This window comes from Mauremys mutica, chromosome 13 (assembly GCF_020497125.1).
Source record: "Mauremys mutica isolate MM-2020 ecotype Southern chromosome 13, ASM2049712v1, whole genome shotgun sequence".
Classification (NCBI taxonomy): Eukaryota; Metazoa; Chordata; order Testudines; family Geoemydidae; genus Mauremys; species Mauremys mutica.
In genome coordinates, this window is record NC_059084.1 from 54,496,714 (window position 1) to 54,509,868 (window position 13,155).

General features: G+C 57.9%; 2 protein-coding genes across 2 annotated transcripts; one reads left to right on the forward strand and one right to left on the reverse strand.

Annotated features, from left to right (window-relative positions):
- Positions 1 to 1,669: 1,669 nt before the first annotated feature.
- Positions 1,670 to 3,146, reverse strand: LOC123348588 (H/ACA ribonucleoprotein complex subunit 3). The gene is made up of 2 exons (XM_044986153.1): positions 2,989 to 3,146; positions 1,670 to 1,997 (listed from the first exon to the last, which is right to left on the reverse strand). The coding sequence occupies exons 1-2, from the start codon at positions 3,040 to 3,042 to the stop codon at positions 1,857 to 1,859; spliced, it is 195 nt and encodes a 64-aa protein (XP_044842088.1). The 5' UTR covers positions 3,043 to 3,146; the 3' UTR covers positions 1,670 to 1,856.
- Positions 3,147 to 6,720: 3,574 nt separating this feature from the next.
- Positions 6,721 to 13,149, forward strand: LOC123347780. The gene is made up of 6 exons (XM_044984974.1): positions 6,721 to 7,169; positions 7,400 to 7,528; positions 7,627 to 7,763; positions 9,695 to 9,966; positions 10,309 to 10,425; positions 10,536 to 13,149. The coding sequence occupies exons 1-6, from the start codon at positions 6,721 to 6,723 to the stop codon at positions 12,417 to 12,419; spliced, it is 2,988 nt and encodes a 995-aa protein (XP_044840909.1). The 3' UTR covers positions 12,420 to 13,149.
- The last annotated feature ends 6 nt before the right edge of the window (positions 13,150 to 13,155 follow it).

Consider the following 13,155-nt stretch of genomic DNA (forward strand, 5'->3'; position numbering starts at 1 on the left):
GCCCGAGGCATTGAACCCTCCAACAGCTCTAACTGGCCATCAAAGGCTGTCCTGGGGCCCTGTGCAAGTAACTGCAGGGAGCACGGCCCCTGTCAACCCCAATCTCCCCCACACACACATAGCTCTGCCTTGCCCCACAGATCCCTGTAATTTCCCCACCTCAGGTCTGCTGATGCCACTCACTCCCAACCTGCAGCCCCTCACTATGCCAGCCCTGGGCTTTTCCCCACAGCTCTGCAGCCTTCTGGTGCCAGGTATGGTGCGGGGACCAAGGTGCTGCCCCTTTATCCTCTGCCAAGCCCTGGTCCCCTCGATGCTGCCTGTGAAGTGGGCAGAGCTCGCCCAGGGCCAGAGGGAGCAGACGGAGCATGTGGGACGTGTCCAGTTGTGTTCCCTGCACTGGGAAGAGGAGCAGGGTCTCCTGCCCAGCTCAGGGGGCTGGAAGCCAGGACTCCTAGGTTCTCTCCCCATCCTGGCAGAAGATCAAGCAGCGCTTTCCATGCTCACTCCTACTCCATCTTGTGCCCTGCCATACATTAATCTGCCCTGTGTCACCAGCAACCCAGGACTTGTTTTCAAACGCTGCTACTGCCCGACTGGTGCTCTGCCCAAAAAGCCCATCTCCATTTATGCCAGGCAGATGCTGCCCCCTGCAGGATGCTGGGGGCCATCGTTCCCCAAGAGGTATTGGGCATGGAGATGAAGTTACTCCGCTCTCCACAATTTAAATAAGCCAAGCCAGAGAGCCTATCCAAATCGCCCCTCAGCCTCCCCTCCCAGCAGGCCTGTAGCGTTCCCCATAGATCCCCCAGTAGTGGTCCCACACTGCAGCCACCTCACCCCAAACCAGCCCCTCCCCCCAGCCCCCTTACCCTGCCAGTACCTCTCCCGTTTCAAATTTGCTTGCACACGCTGCCCGTCTCTCTAAGCGTTAAGGCCAAGATCAGCGATTCCTACAGAGGGTGATCATCTAGTACAGTGATTCTCAACCAGGGGTACATGTACACCTGGGGGTACATCAACTCATCTAGATATTTGCCTCATTTTACAACAGGCTACATAAAAAGCACTAGCGAAGTCAGTACAAACTAAAATGTCATACAGACAATGACTTGTTCATACTGCTCTACATACTATACACTGAAATGTAAGTACAATATTTATATTCCAAATGATTTTATAATATGGTAAAAATGAAGAAGTCAGCAATTAGTCAGTAATAGTGTGCTAGGACACTCTTGTATTTTTATGTATGATTTTATAACTAAGTAGTTTTCAAGTGAGGTGTAGCTTGCAGGGTATACAAGACAAATCAGACTACTTTCCAAAGTAGTCTGAGAACCACTGGTCTAGTCCTACCAGTGACGCAGGCAGAATTAATTCTTGCTTGACCTGCAGCAGATCTGCTGTGAAAAACAACCCTGTCTCCCTATAATGCTCGCCAGAAAGTCAGCCCCTCTGCCCTACACCTTCCCCTGCAGGCCCACCCATAGCTAGACACAGCAGAGATCCCCTAGCATGAAACTGACTGGCCCGGCATCACCACTAGGCAGGTTTATTAGGAATTATTTTAGGAGTGTTCCCAAGCCTGTTACCTGGGAGGCCAGACTAGACCATCTCTTCTGGCCTTGAAATCTAGGGGTCTATGATCAAAACCTGACAGATGATGTGGGATCAAGACAATTTATTTGCACCCCAGAGGAACAGTGTATCCAGTTGGAGCTCAATATGGGCAATTAACCCGGGTTCTCGCAGAGGGGCAGAGCACAGGGTCTGTGGGAGCCAGGGGCTGGATTCAGGGAGCAGCTAGACCCCATCTCAGCTCAGCCGCAGCTCCAGTAGGCTGGGCACTCGGTTCACAGGATGGCCTGCGGCTGTTGGGTCATCAGGACGCCGAAGCGTTTCTTGATGGTGATGCGGTGGCGGGAGTACTTGTCATCCGGTGAGAAGCGGGCAGGGTGTGCAGAGCAAGTCAGCTGGCCAGAGGGGTCCACTTTCTGCCAGGGACAAGATACAGGAAGGACAAGACATGTTAGAACCATCCGGGCCTGACCCACAGCCCCCTGCTATCCCAGCCCTGTGCTCCCCCTGACCCACGTCTGCCGGTGCCCACCCCTCCTGACCTGCAGCCCCCTGCTAGCCCAGCCCTGCACCCCTCAACTCTGCCGGAACCCCTCACTCGTGACTGGCAGCCCCCTGCTAGTCCTGCCCTGCCCCCCCAGCCCTCTGGGTGCCCCTCACTCCCAACTCACAACTGGTGCTAACCCAGCCCTGGGCTGGGCTTCCCCCAGCTCTGCCGGAAATCCCCACTCCTGACCCACAGCCCCCTGCTAGCCCAGTCCTGTGCTCCCCCTGACCCACGTCTGCCGGTGCCCACCCCTCCTGACTTGCAGCCCCCTGCTAGCCCAGCCCTACGGGAGCCCCTCACTCCCAACTCGCAGTCCCTGCTAGCCCAGCCCTGCGCCCCTCAACTCTGCCGGAACCTCTCACTCCTGACTGGCAGCCCCCTGCTAGCCCTGTCCTGCCCCCCCCCAGCCCTGCAGGTGCCCCTCACTCCTGACTCACAACCCGTGCTAGCCCAGCCCTGGGCTAGACTTCCCCCAGCTCTGCCGGAACCCCCCTACTCCTGACCCACAGCCCCCTGCTAGCCCAGACCTGGGCTCCCCCACAGCTCTGCCAGTGCCCCCCGCCACCGACCCACAGCCCCTACGGGTGCCCCTCACTCCCAACCCGCAGCCACTGCTAGCCCAGCCCTGACCTCCCCCCATTTCCCAGCTCTGCTGGTGCCCTCACTCCTGACCCGCAGCCCCTCCTAGCCCAGCCCTGGGCTTCCCCAGCTAGTGCCTGCCGAGCCCTGGAGCCAGGCACCAGGTAGGATGGGGCGGGGCCGGGAGCAGGGACAGTGGGAAAGGTTCGGAAGGATCCGGATTGGGACGGGAGTCGCCAGCTCTGCAATCCGGATCGCACCCCGGGGGGAGGGGGGCTCACCTTGAGGGTGTAGACCCTGTCACCCTGCGCGTTGAGATAATACTGCAGGAACATGCTGCACAGCCGGGCCGCCTTGCAACGCACGTGCTGCCGATCCCGGGACCCCGCACCGCAGGGAGGCCAGCGCAGCGCACGCTGGGAACGGTAGGGCGCTCTAGCCCCAACGCCCTCTAGGAGAGGGACCGCCCGCTGCCCGCACTGCACTCTGGGAGTTGTAGTGCGGTCTAGCCCCAATGCCCTAGGGGAGCTGCAGGGTCTCTGCCCCAGGGCACTCTGGGAATTGTGCCTTAATGCACTGTAGGAGAGGGACCTCCAGCCCCAGCGACCTAGGAGGGATGGAGAGTGTGTACCCTAATGCACTCTGGGAGTTGTGCACTCTGCCCCAATGCCCTAGGAGAGCTGCAGGGTCCCTACCAGAGTTGTAGTGTGTTCCAGCCCCAATGAACTCTGGGAGCCATTCTCTTTCTGCCCCCCAAACCTTCAGAGAGTTGTAGTTGTTTGGCTAGCCAGGTGCATTATGGGAGTTGTAGTTTCTTAGCCAGTATTCCAATGCTCTGCACCCCAGTGCATTTTGTGATATGTCCTTTCTGAGCTTCTAACCTCCCTGCTGCCAATACAGCTCATCCAGCCCCATGACCTAAACCAGGGTGGGCAAACTTTTTGGCCGAGGGCCATATGGGGGAATAGAAATTGTATGGTGGGCCTTGAATGCTCTCAAAATTGGGGTTGGGATGTGGGCTCTGGGGATGTGGACTTTGGGGTGTAGGAGGGAGCTCCGGGCAGGGACTGAGGGGTTTGGAGGGTGGGAGGGGGATCAGGGCTGGGGAAGGGGTGCAGGAAGGGATGCAGGTTCCGGCTGGGGGTGCGGGCTCTGGAGTGAGGTTGGTGATATGGAATTTTGGGTGTAGGAGGGTGCTCTGGGCTGGGATCAAGGGGTTTGGAGAGTGGGAGGGGGATCAGGGCTGGGGCAGGGGGTTGGGGCGTGGGGAGAGGCTCAGGGGTGCAGGCTCAGAGGGGCACTTACCTCAAGCAGCTCCCGGAAGCAGTGGCGTGTCCCTTCCCCAGCTCCTACATGGAGACGTGGCCAGGCAGCTATGCACACCGCCCCCGCAGGCACTGCCTCTGCAGCTTCCATTGGAGCACGTAGGAGCCAGAGTGGGACCATGCCACAGCTTCTGGGAGCCGCGTGGTGCAACCTCCAACCCTGCGCCTCAGCTGGAGCACCAAGGGGGACCCAGCGTCCCGGCCAGAGAGGGGCCGAGTCACGTGGTGCGGCTTGCTGGGCTAGCTTAAAATGGCTTGTGGGCCGTAGTTTGCCTACCCCTGACCTAAACCGTTCGCCCATAGGTGCCAACTCTGTGGGTGCTCCGGGGCTGGAGCACCCACAGGGGAAAATTGGTGTGTGTTCTGCACCCACTGGCAGCTCCCTGCCCCGCCCCAGCTCACCTCCGCCTCCTCCCCTGAGCACACCGCATTTCCACTTTTCCCCCCCACTGGTCAGTGCTTGTGCCGCAAAACAGCTGTTTTGCATGGCAAGCGCTGGGAGGAGGGGGGACATGGTGTGCTCAGGGGAGGAGGCGAGGCTGGGGCGGGGATTTGGGGAAGGGGTCCAATAGGGGCATGGAGGGGGTAGAGTTGGGGCAGGGACTTCGGGGAAGGGGTTGGAATGGGGCCGGGGAAAGGGTGAAGTCGGGGCGGGGCCAGGGGCACGAGCACCCACCCGGGCCAGGGAAAGTTGGCACCTGTGCATTCACTCCCTCTTAGCTCCCCACACAAACTCTGCAGATGCTCAGCTGCCCCACTGCACCCTGTGTATTGGAGTCTCTTGGCTCCCCAGTGCACCCTGGGATGTGAAGTCTATTAGCTCCCACTGCTCCTTGGGGGTTGTACTAACATCCAGTGCATTCTGGGAATTGTAGTATCTCCCCCATCCCAATACCCTGTGAGCATTGTCATCCCCTAATCCTGTTTTAATTAGCCTTATACTGTAAATAGGGAATAGTCACTGAGCAGGTGTGTGAATGATTGAAGGATTAGAAACACGCCTTAGAATGAGAGACTCAGTGAGCTCAAGGTATTTAGCTCAACAAAGAGAAGGTAAAGAGGTGACTCAAAGACATTATATAGGTACTATAAGGGGAACAAATATGATGATGAGCTCAAAGGTCTAACAGGATCCAATGGCTGGAAGTTGGAGCTAGACAAATTCAGATTGGAAAGAAGGCGTAAATTAACAGTGAGAGTAATTAGCTACTGGAATGACTACCACTGGTCATGGTGGAATCTCCATCGCTGGCGACTTTTTACTCAAGATGGGATGTTTTTCTAAAAGGTCCGCTCTAGGAATTATTTGGGGGACGTTCTCTGGCCCATGCTATACAAGGGGCGTTCAGAAAGTTTCTAGCCTTACAAAGAAAAAACAACCCAATTTGCGTTCTGTTGTTTATTTATTTTTATTATAATTCCCCTTGACACCAATGCACGGGCCCATCTTGGAGAAGCGCTTGCCGTGCGTGGCCAGAAATGCCTCCACTGCTGCGACCGCCTCATTATTGGATTTGAAACGCTACCCACGAAGGTCCTCCTTCAATCTGGGGAACAGGTGGACATCTAAGGGAACCAGATCTGCTGGAGAGGCTGGACGGGAAGCAGTTGAAAGCCGCATTAGCTAGCTGTGGCCACTGGGACGTGGAAGGTGACACGTCTTGTAGAAGCAAAAAGCTCCAGAGTATTCCTGGAAACGCCACATTGTGCTCTCACGTTCGGGGCACCTGCCTTGCTGACCCGTTTCTTGTCCCTGAGTCTTCAGTCAACTATGCACCTGACTGTTGATCATTCCCTCTGGTGTAATAGCATCTCTGGGATGTCCTGACTTTGGCTCATCCTCTGGGCTGATCCGCCCTTGCTTAAATTCGGCAGCCCCATTGTTTACAGTGGCACCATCTCCCAGCATCCACCCCCCCTCCCCCGACATGGATGTCCTGTGCATTCAAGCCATTCTTATGCAGGTACTAGCTCCCTACCAAACTTTCAGTCTTCTCCGTTTTTAGATCTTTGGTGACTGACTCCCTGCATGTTCTGCACAGGTGAAAAACTGTCTTCTAGCAAAGAGGCGCATCAAAGTGTCAGCATGTTGGTCCGCGAAATCTGTTGGGCCCCAGCGTGTCCTTAAATAGGTCCGGCTGGACCTTTTCTGAGTTACCGTAATACAGATGATTCCTTATGGCCTGGGTATGAGCAAAAGTCATGTCCATGCGGCTCCTTTCCTTAGTATTGGGGGCCACACTGAAAGCCTGGCAGCTGGGTAGAGTTTTTTGCAGGGTGTCCTGGTTGCTCTAATGTTAACCCCAAAGCCACAGGAGCAAAGCAGGGGATGATGAGTTGGGATTGAGGGGCACCAGAACAGCGGGGGGATGGGGAGCCCAGGTCTGGAAGGAGGGGGCTGCGGTCAGGATTGAGGGGCGCTGGCAGAGCTGGGGAAGGAGAACCTTAGGATCAGGCTCTGAATCCCCCTCCCCCGTCGGAACCTCGATGTCTCCGGGTTCCGGATTTGTTTTGATTCGACCTGGCAGCTGGGGGGTGGGGTGGGGAGTGTGGCCCCAGGGCCAGATTGGGGCGTGAGTTTCCCAGCAGGCCTTGCTCTCTGGCGGGTGCTGCCAACACCCTCTGCAGAGAACGGCCTCCCCTTTCCCTCCCCCCTCATGCTCCCCAACCCTCTCACCCCTCCTTGCCATGACGTCCCAGCCCCACCAGGGCCCCCCGCTGCCCCCTCTCCTGCTGCCTGCCTTCCCTGGTGCTGCCCTGCTCCTGACCTCACCCGATGTCCCCGGGGGCAAGCTCATTGTCAAACTGAAGCCAGAGGGGGCCCAGGAGCCGTCCCGGGCACAGACCATCATCCTGACGGGGGCGCCGGTGGGCTGGCCCCCCCCGCGGCGGGACGGGGCCCCCATCCGGCTCCAGCTGGCTGCTGGGATAAGAACCGTCCTGCTGAGCAAAGCCAGGGAGGACCCAGGACCCAGGGAAACCCCTCCAGCCCGGGCACCCCCCACCAGCGACCCCTCCGCCTCCTGCACCTCCAAGGGTGTCTACGAGAACTATCGGCGCTGGCAGCGCTACAAAGCCCTGGCCAGGCGGCACTTCCCGGGGACGCCCGACGCCGAGGCGCTGGCCTGCTTCTTCATGTGAGAGCCTGGAGAGACTTCGGCTGGGACAGCAGGGGCTGCGGGTTGGGAGTGAGGGGCACTGGCACAGCTGGAGGGTGGGGGTTCCCAGGTCTGGGCTAGTGGGGGGCTGCAGGTCGGGAGGGAGGGGCATCGGAAGAGCTCCTGGGGGAGCCCAGGGCTGGGCTAGCAGGGGGCTGCGGGTTGGGAGTGTGGAGCTCCCTCCAGCGCTGACCCAGGCTCCCCCACAGCCCCGTCTTGCGGTCTCTGACCCGCCTGCGCCCCGAGCTGGCTCTGGAGGAGGGGGTGCCACGTGCCGTGCAGGAATGGGAGCGCAGCAGCAACTTCGAGCGCATGATCTTCTACGAGATGGCCGAGAAGTGAGTCTTGTCCTGTGGAGCTGGCCACCCGAGGACTGCGCTGGAGATCCTGGGGCTGTCGCCCCAACTCTGAGCCCAACCCTCCTCCTCTTCCTCAGGTTCATGGAGTTCGAGGCTGAAGAGGAGCTGCAGATCCAGAAAATGAAGCTCCTGAGTAGCTCCCAATTCCAGCCCCCACCCGCCAACCCTCCCAAGCTTCCCAGCCCACCAGCCCCCGATGCTGGACAGCAGCAAGGTACCTTCCTCCTAAACCCCCACAATACCCTGGGGAAGGAAACCCCCCTTCACAGGTGATAGGAGATAATCACTGACTGACTGCAGGTTCCCCACACACAGCCTGGTTTTTTTTGGATTTTTTTTTTTTGCACAAGCCTTTCACTTTGGCATGGTTTTTGCAGACACCCAGCACCTTTGGCTTTTGCACATACCTAGAATGTTTGCACCTGTGCAGTTTTTCCCTTGTACCTATCAACAAGGGGGAAGGGATAGCTCAGTGGTTTGAGCATTGGCCTGCTAAACCCAGCGTTGTGAGTTCAGTCCTTGAGGGGGGCCACTTAGGGATCTTGGGGGGGGAAAAAATTGGTCCTGCTAGTGAAGGCAGGGGGCTGGACTCAATGACCTTTCAAGGTCCCTTCCAGTTCTAGGAGTTCAGTATGTCTCCAATTATTACCTAACTTAGCCTGGGTTTTTTTGTGCACACCCAGCACTTTTTCATGATTCTTGCACATGCCTAGAACCTCCTCTCTTTTTTACACATACCCAGCATTTTGCAGTTCTTGTATGTAACTAGACTTTTGCACACTCCCAGCAGTTTTGTACTTTTGTAATACGTAGAACCTTTGCACATACCACACCCAGCACTTTTGCATGTTTATTTGCATGCACCTAGAATCTTTGCATGTTTTTGCACATACCCTTTTGCCCAGTTTTTGCATGTACCTAAAACCTTTGCACCTTTTACAGTACCTAGAATGTTTGCACTTTTCACATCTACCTAGAACAGGGGTGGGCAAACTTTTTGGCCCGAGGGCCACATCGGGGTTCCGAAACTGTATGGAGGGCCGGGTAGGGAAGGCTGTGCCTCCCCAAACAGCCTGGCCCCTGCCCCCTATCTGCCCCCTCCCACTTCCTGCCCCTTGATGCCCCCCTCAAACCCCCCACCCCATCCAGTCCCCCTACTCCTTGTCCCTTGACCGTCCCCTCCCAGGACCCCCTGCCCCTAACCACCCCTCCGGGACCCCACTCCCTATCCAACCCTGCCTGCTCCCTGTCCCCGACCACTCCCCCCAACCTCCGTCCCATCCAACCGCTCCCTGCTACCTGTCCCCTGACTGCCCCCCGGTACCCCCTCCTCCTTATCCAACCACCTCATTCCCCACCCCCTTACCATACCACTCAGAGCACCAGGACTGGCAGCCGCGCCACCCGGCTGGAGCCAGCCATGCCGCCAGGCTGCCCGACAGGAGCTCGTAGCCCCGCCACCAGAATGTTGGCGGCACAGGAAGCTGAGGCTGCGGGGGTGTGGCGACAGCAGGGGAGGGGCTAGGGACTAGCATCCCCGGCTGGGAGCTCAAGGGCCGGGCAAGATGGTCCCGCAGGCCGGGTGTGGCCCGCGGGCCATAGTTTGCCCATCTCTGACCTAGAAGCTTTGCAGTTTTTGCACATACCCAGCGCGTTTGCCCAGTTTTTGCACATACCTAGAACCTTTGCACATTTTTGCATGTATCTAGAACTTTACACATTTCTTGCACATACCCAGCACTTTTGCATGTTTTTTTTTTGCATGGACCTAGAACCTTTGCATGGTTTTTTTTGTTCATACCCAGCACTTTTGCACAGTTTTTGCACATACTTAGAACATTTGCATACATCCAGCACTTTCACACAGGATATTTTTGCACAGACCCAGAACCTTTGTACATTTTTTCCCTACTAGCCTGGTGCCACTCCATGTTCCTTTTGGCTGGGTGGAGGTCACTGATGACGTTACATCCCTCCACCAGGAGGCATTGGGTGCTGAGTGGAGGATCCCAAGGACTCTGGGTGCTGGGTGGGGGCGTCCCTGGGGATACAGGGTGCTTGTCACTGGGTGGGGTTCCTGAGTGCACAGTGCACTGGGTGGACATCCCCACAGTCCCTGCATGGCGCTCTCCCTTTCCCTGGCAGTGTACATCCCCAAAAAGGCGGCATCCAAGGGGCGGCAGCCCCGGCGCCGTCAGCGCCGCCTGCCCGGCCTGCTGGCCCCAGGGGAGCCACGGGAGATCCCGCCTGAGGCCGTGAGGCAGTACGCCGAGATCATGGAGGGGCTGCGGCCCAGCTGGGAGGAGGAGGCCGGCGGGCGTGGCGAGCCCCAGAGCCAGGCACAGGGGGCACTCCCAGACCCCACACTACTGCAGTACGTCGAGCAGCTCTGTGAGGACGAGAGCTTCGTCTGCAAGGTGAGTGTCTCCCGCGGGGGGCGCCACATCCCACCCACGGGGCCCTAGGCTCCCAGCATCCAGGGGGCACATACTGGGACGGGGATGGGACCCAGGTGTCCGGGATGGCAGGGCAGGGCCGTATAGCTCCCAGCCCCTGTGGGTAGAGAGCAGGATAGGGATGGGACCCAGGTGTCCAGGATGGTGGTGTAAGGTGCTCATCCCAAGGGGGACCCATAGCTCCCAACCCACAGGGGGGGAGACCAGGACAGGAGATGGGACCCAGGCATCCAGGTTGGCAGCATCGCACCAGGGCCTCGCTCTCACCCCACTTCCCCTGCCCCTTGCCCCTTGCCCTCACAGGTGGAAGCCGTGATCCACCCCCAGTTCCTGGCCCAGCTGCTCTCTCCAGAGAAGAGATGTGACCCCCTGGATCTCAGCGAGGAGCTGGAGCAAGAGCTGGGACTCACCCCAAGCCAGGTACCACCCCACACGGCCACTGAGGAGCCAGACCAAGGAGAGTAGTTATCTCTCTGCTCCCTTTACACAGAACCCACCCCCCACAGTGACCGCCTTTCCTCTCCCCACAGCTGGTTGAGAAACGTCTCCTAGCCCTCTCAGAGGAAGAGCTCAGCCCCCCGGCGTGCCCCGCCCCCCATTTGGACTCCACCCCCTCCCAGTCCGAAGAGGAGGATGAAGGCAGCAGCCAAAAGGGACCGGCCAGCTATCGGCAGGCCATGAGCGGACCCTCACCCCCCAGGGGCAGCGGGGCTAAGGGCGTAGTTCTGGGGGCAGAGACACCAGAGGCCCCCACCCCCACACCTGTGCAGCCATCCCAGCCACACCAATGGCAGACAGGAGATGCGGCAGCTCCAAGATGTCTGTCCCCTCACAAATGTGGCGACGAAGGGAGACAATTAGCCTCGCTGAGGAGTCGAGTTGAGAGGGTGTCCCAGCAGCCTCAGGGCCAGGGCCAGGATGGAGGCCGAAGGGAAGGGTCAGCAGTCACCCTGGGCACAACACAACCTGGCAGCCAGGCCTGGAGCATAAGATCACAAGGGGACAATTTGGTAGGACCAGCAAACCTTGCGTCAACTCCCAGCGGATACAGAAAACAAGATGGTGGCCAAGAAGGGAAGGTCAAAAGTCAATCTGAAGCCAATGCTGATACAGAAGGACTAAGAGATGCCCCAATGGGAACAAAGTGTTGTTGCCAAGGAGACAACGTGGTGGAAGCAGGAGCTCTGGAGTCAGGTCTCAATGGACATGGACAACAACATGGCTGCCAAGGAGACACGGTCAAAGGCCAACCCCAGGCTGGATGGGAACCATTGGGAGACATCCCAAGTGCCACAGGCCAAGCCAATATCGTGAGGTCACACAGGGACAACCTGGTGGAACAAAGAGCTCTAGAGTCAACTCTCAATGGACATGGAAAACAAGACGGTGGCCTAGAAGGGAAGGTCAGAGGTCAAAACAAGAAGGAGGCTGATTGGAGTGAAGCCACCCTGAGAGAGCGTGATCTACAGCCTGGGAGCATGAAGTTGAGTGGGAACAACCTGAAAGGAGAAGGAAGCCCAGCATCAACTCCCACTAGGCCTGGAGAACAAGATGGCAGTCAAGCAGGTCAACCAACCAAACTGGAGTCTAGGGTGGGTGGTGGCCACCCTACAGTGTTACTACTCAGCAGGGCCAATGGGCAACCCTTAGGCCTCTTTGCTCGCCCTCTGGGTGCTGATGGGCGAGGGGAGGGTGAATTGCCACCAGTGTCCAACATTTACAGCCAACGTCCTGACCCACCTCCCATTGGCCTGAGTGGCCCGACTGGACCTGCTGAGGCCCGGACGGCTTCAGAGGCCAAGTCCAGTTGCCAAGCAGAGCCAGAATGGAGATTTGCAATAGAGATGGGGTCAAGACAGCCTCACCTCCACGATGGTGGCAATAGTGAAGGCATTGGAGTCAAAACCACGGCTGGACCTGGAGATCCAGAACAATGTGAGGCAGGAGCTACCAGGGGCTGTAGCAATGGGACCAGTTCCAGGGATGATAGAAAAGAGGTGGGAGAGGCAAGTTCAGCCATGGGCGATGGCCCCTCCAAGATGGCCACAATTGCCAGCTCAGAATTTCCCCCGGGGGGCATGGAGGATGCTGGGAAACATGATGATGATGAGGAAGATGATGAAGAGCTGTCTATTTTTTCCTCTCTGCTGGCATCGAAACTCCATCTCTCCAGTCCCGAGGGACCTGTTGGCTCTGTCCCTGCCCTGAGGGACCGAGTGGGGACCGACAGCAGAGCCCTCTCCCCAACTTGGGAGCCAGTGAGATGGGATCCCATGAGGAGACGCTCCACACGGCTGTGCCCAGGTAGGTTGCTCGATGGGTCACATGCCATGGACGCTGGCGTTCGGCTCAGCCATAAGAGGAGGAATGACAGTATGGCTACCAGGAAGAGTAAGCGCCTGCGCAGCCAATGAGAGAGGGCAGCCATGATGAGGGTTGACTGCAACTGGCTGAAAAGTTCCAGCTAGGGATATTTGTGGGTGCCTTAAATTCCTTCTTCAGCCAATTGCTGGGTCCTCTCTCCTCCAAGCCCCACCCCTTTGAGATGAAACAAAGAGCACTCTGGCAGATCCCCCTGCCCCTTGGAACATTGAGGATGAAATGGAGAGTCCTCATTGACTGGAAGACCGCCCCGTCCCCATGCATGCTGAGGATGGAAGTGAGGGCTCTCATTGGCCGACTCCTCCCAATTCTCAAAGTCCTGCCTCCTGGAACGTAGAAGGTGAAGTGGAGGACACTGATTGGCTTCCTGTTGAATGGGCAGCACCATTAGGAAACATGGTGCCGGGGGCAGAGCAACCTTGTCATTTACTGAGTCAATTAAAGGGATTTGGATCAATGTTTTGGCCCCAATCATGATGGCATGGATCCGGCTTCATCTAAGGCAGAGCTGAGAGTGGGGTCTTGCTGAGGGGGCTCCCTAGGGCTGTGTCCCTTTCCCGCCTCCCTGAGCCAGCCAGCCCCCTGCCCTGGGACTGGATCGGGATAATTACCTTAGACTGGGAAACCCCCTTGAAACTGCCACTGAAGTTTCATGATGTGGCATGAAGGTGACCTTGAAACCACTGTATTAAATGCGAAGGCCCAGCCCCAGGGCCCTCTGACACCCTCTTTTCCAACGAAGGCCGCTCAAAACCACCTTTGCTTTAA

Coding starts and splice junctions, on each gene's coding strand:
- LOC123347780 (XM_044984974.1), top strand. CDS start 6,721: ATGACGTCCCAGCCCCACCAGGGCCCCCCGCTGCCCCCTCTCCTGCTG. Junction 9,967..10,308: donor ACGAGAGCTTCGTCTGCAAG/GTGAGTGTCTCC, acceptor TTGCCCTCACAG/GTGGAAGCCGTGATCCACCC. Junction 10,426..10,535: donor TGGGACTCACCCCAAGCCAG/GTACCACCCCAC, acceptor CTCTCCCCACAG/CTGGTTGAGAAACGTCTCCT.
- LOC123348588 (XM_044986153.1), bottom strand. CDS start 3,042: ATGTTCCTGCAGTATTATCTCAACGCGCAGGGTGACAGGGTCTACACC. Junction 1,998..2,988: donor ACAGGGTCTACACCCTCAAG/GTGAGCCCCCCT, acceptor TGTCCCTGGCAG/AAAGTGGACCCCTCTGGCCA.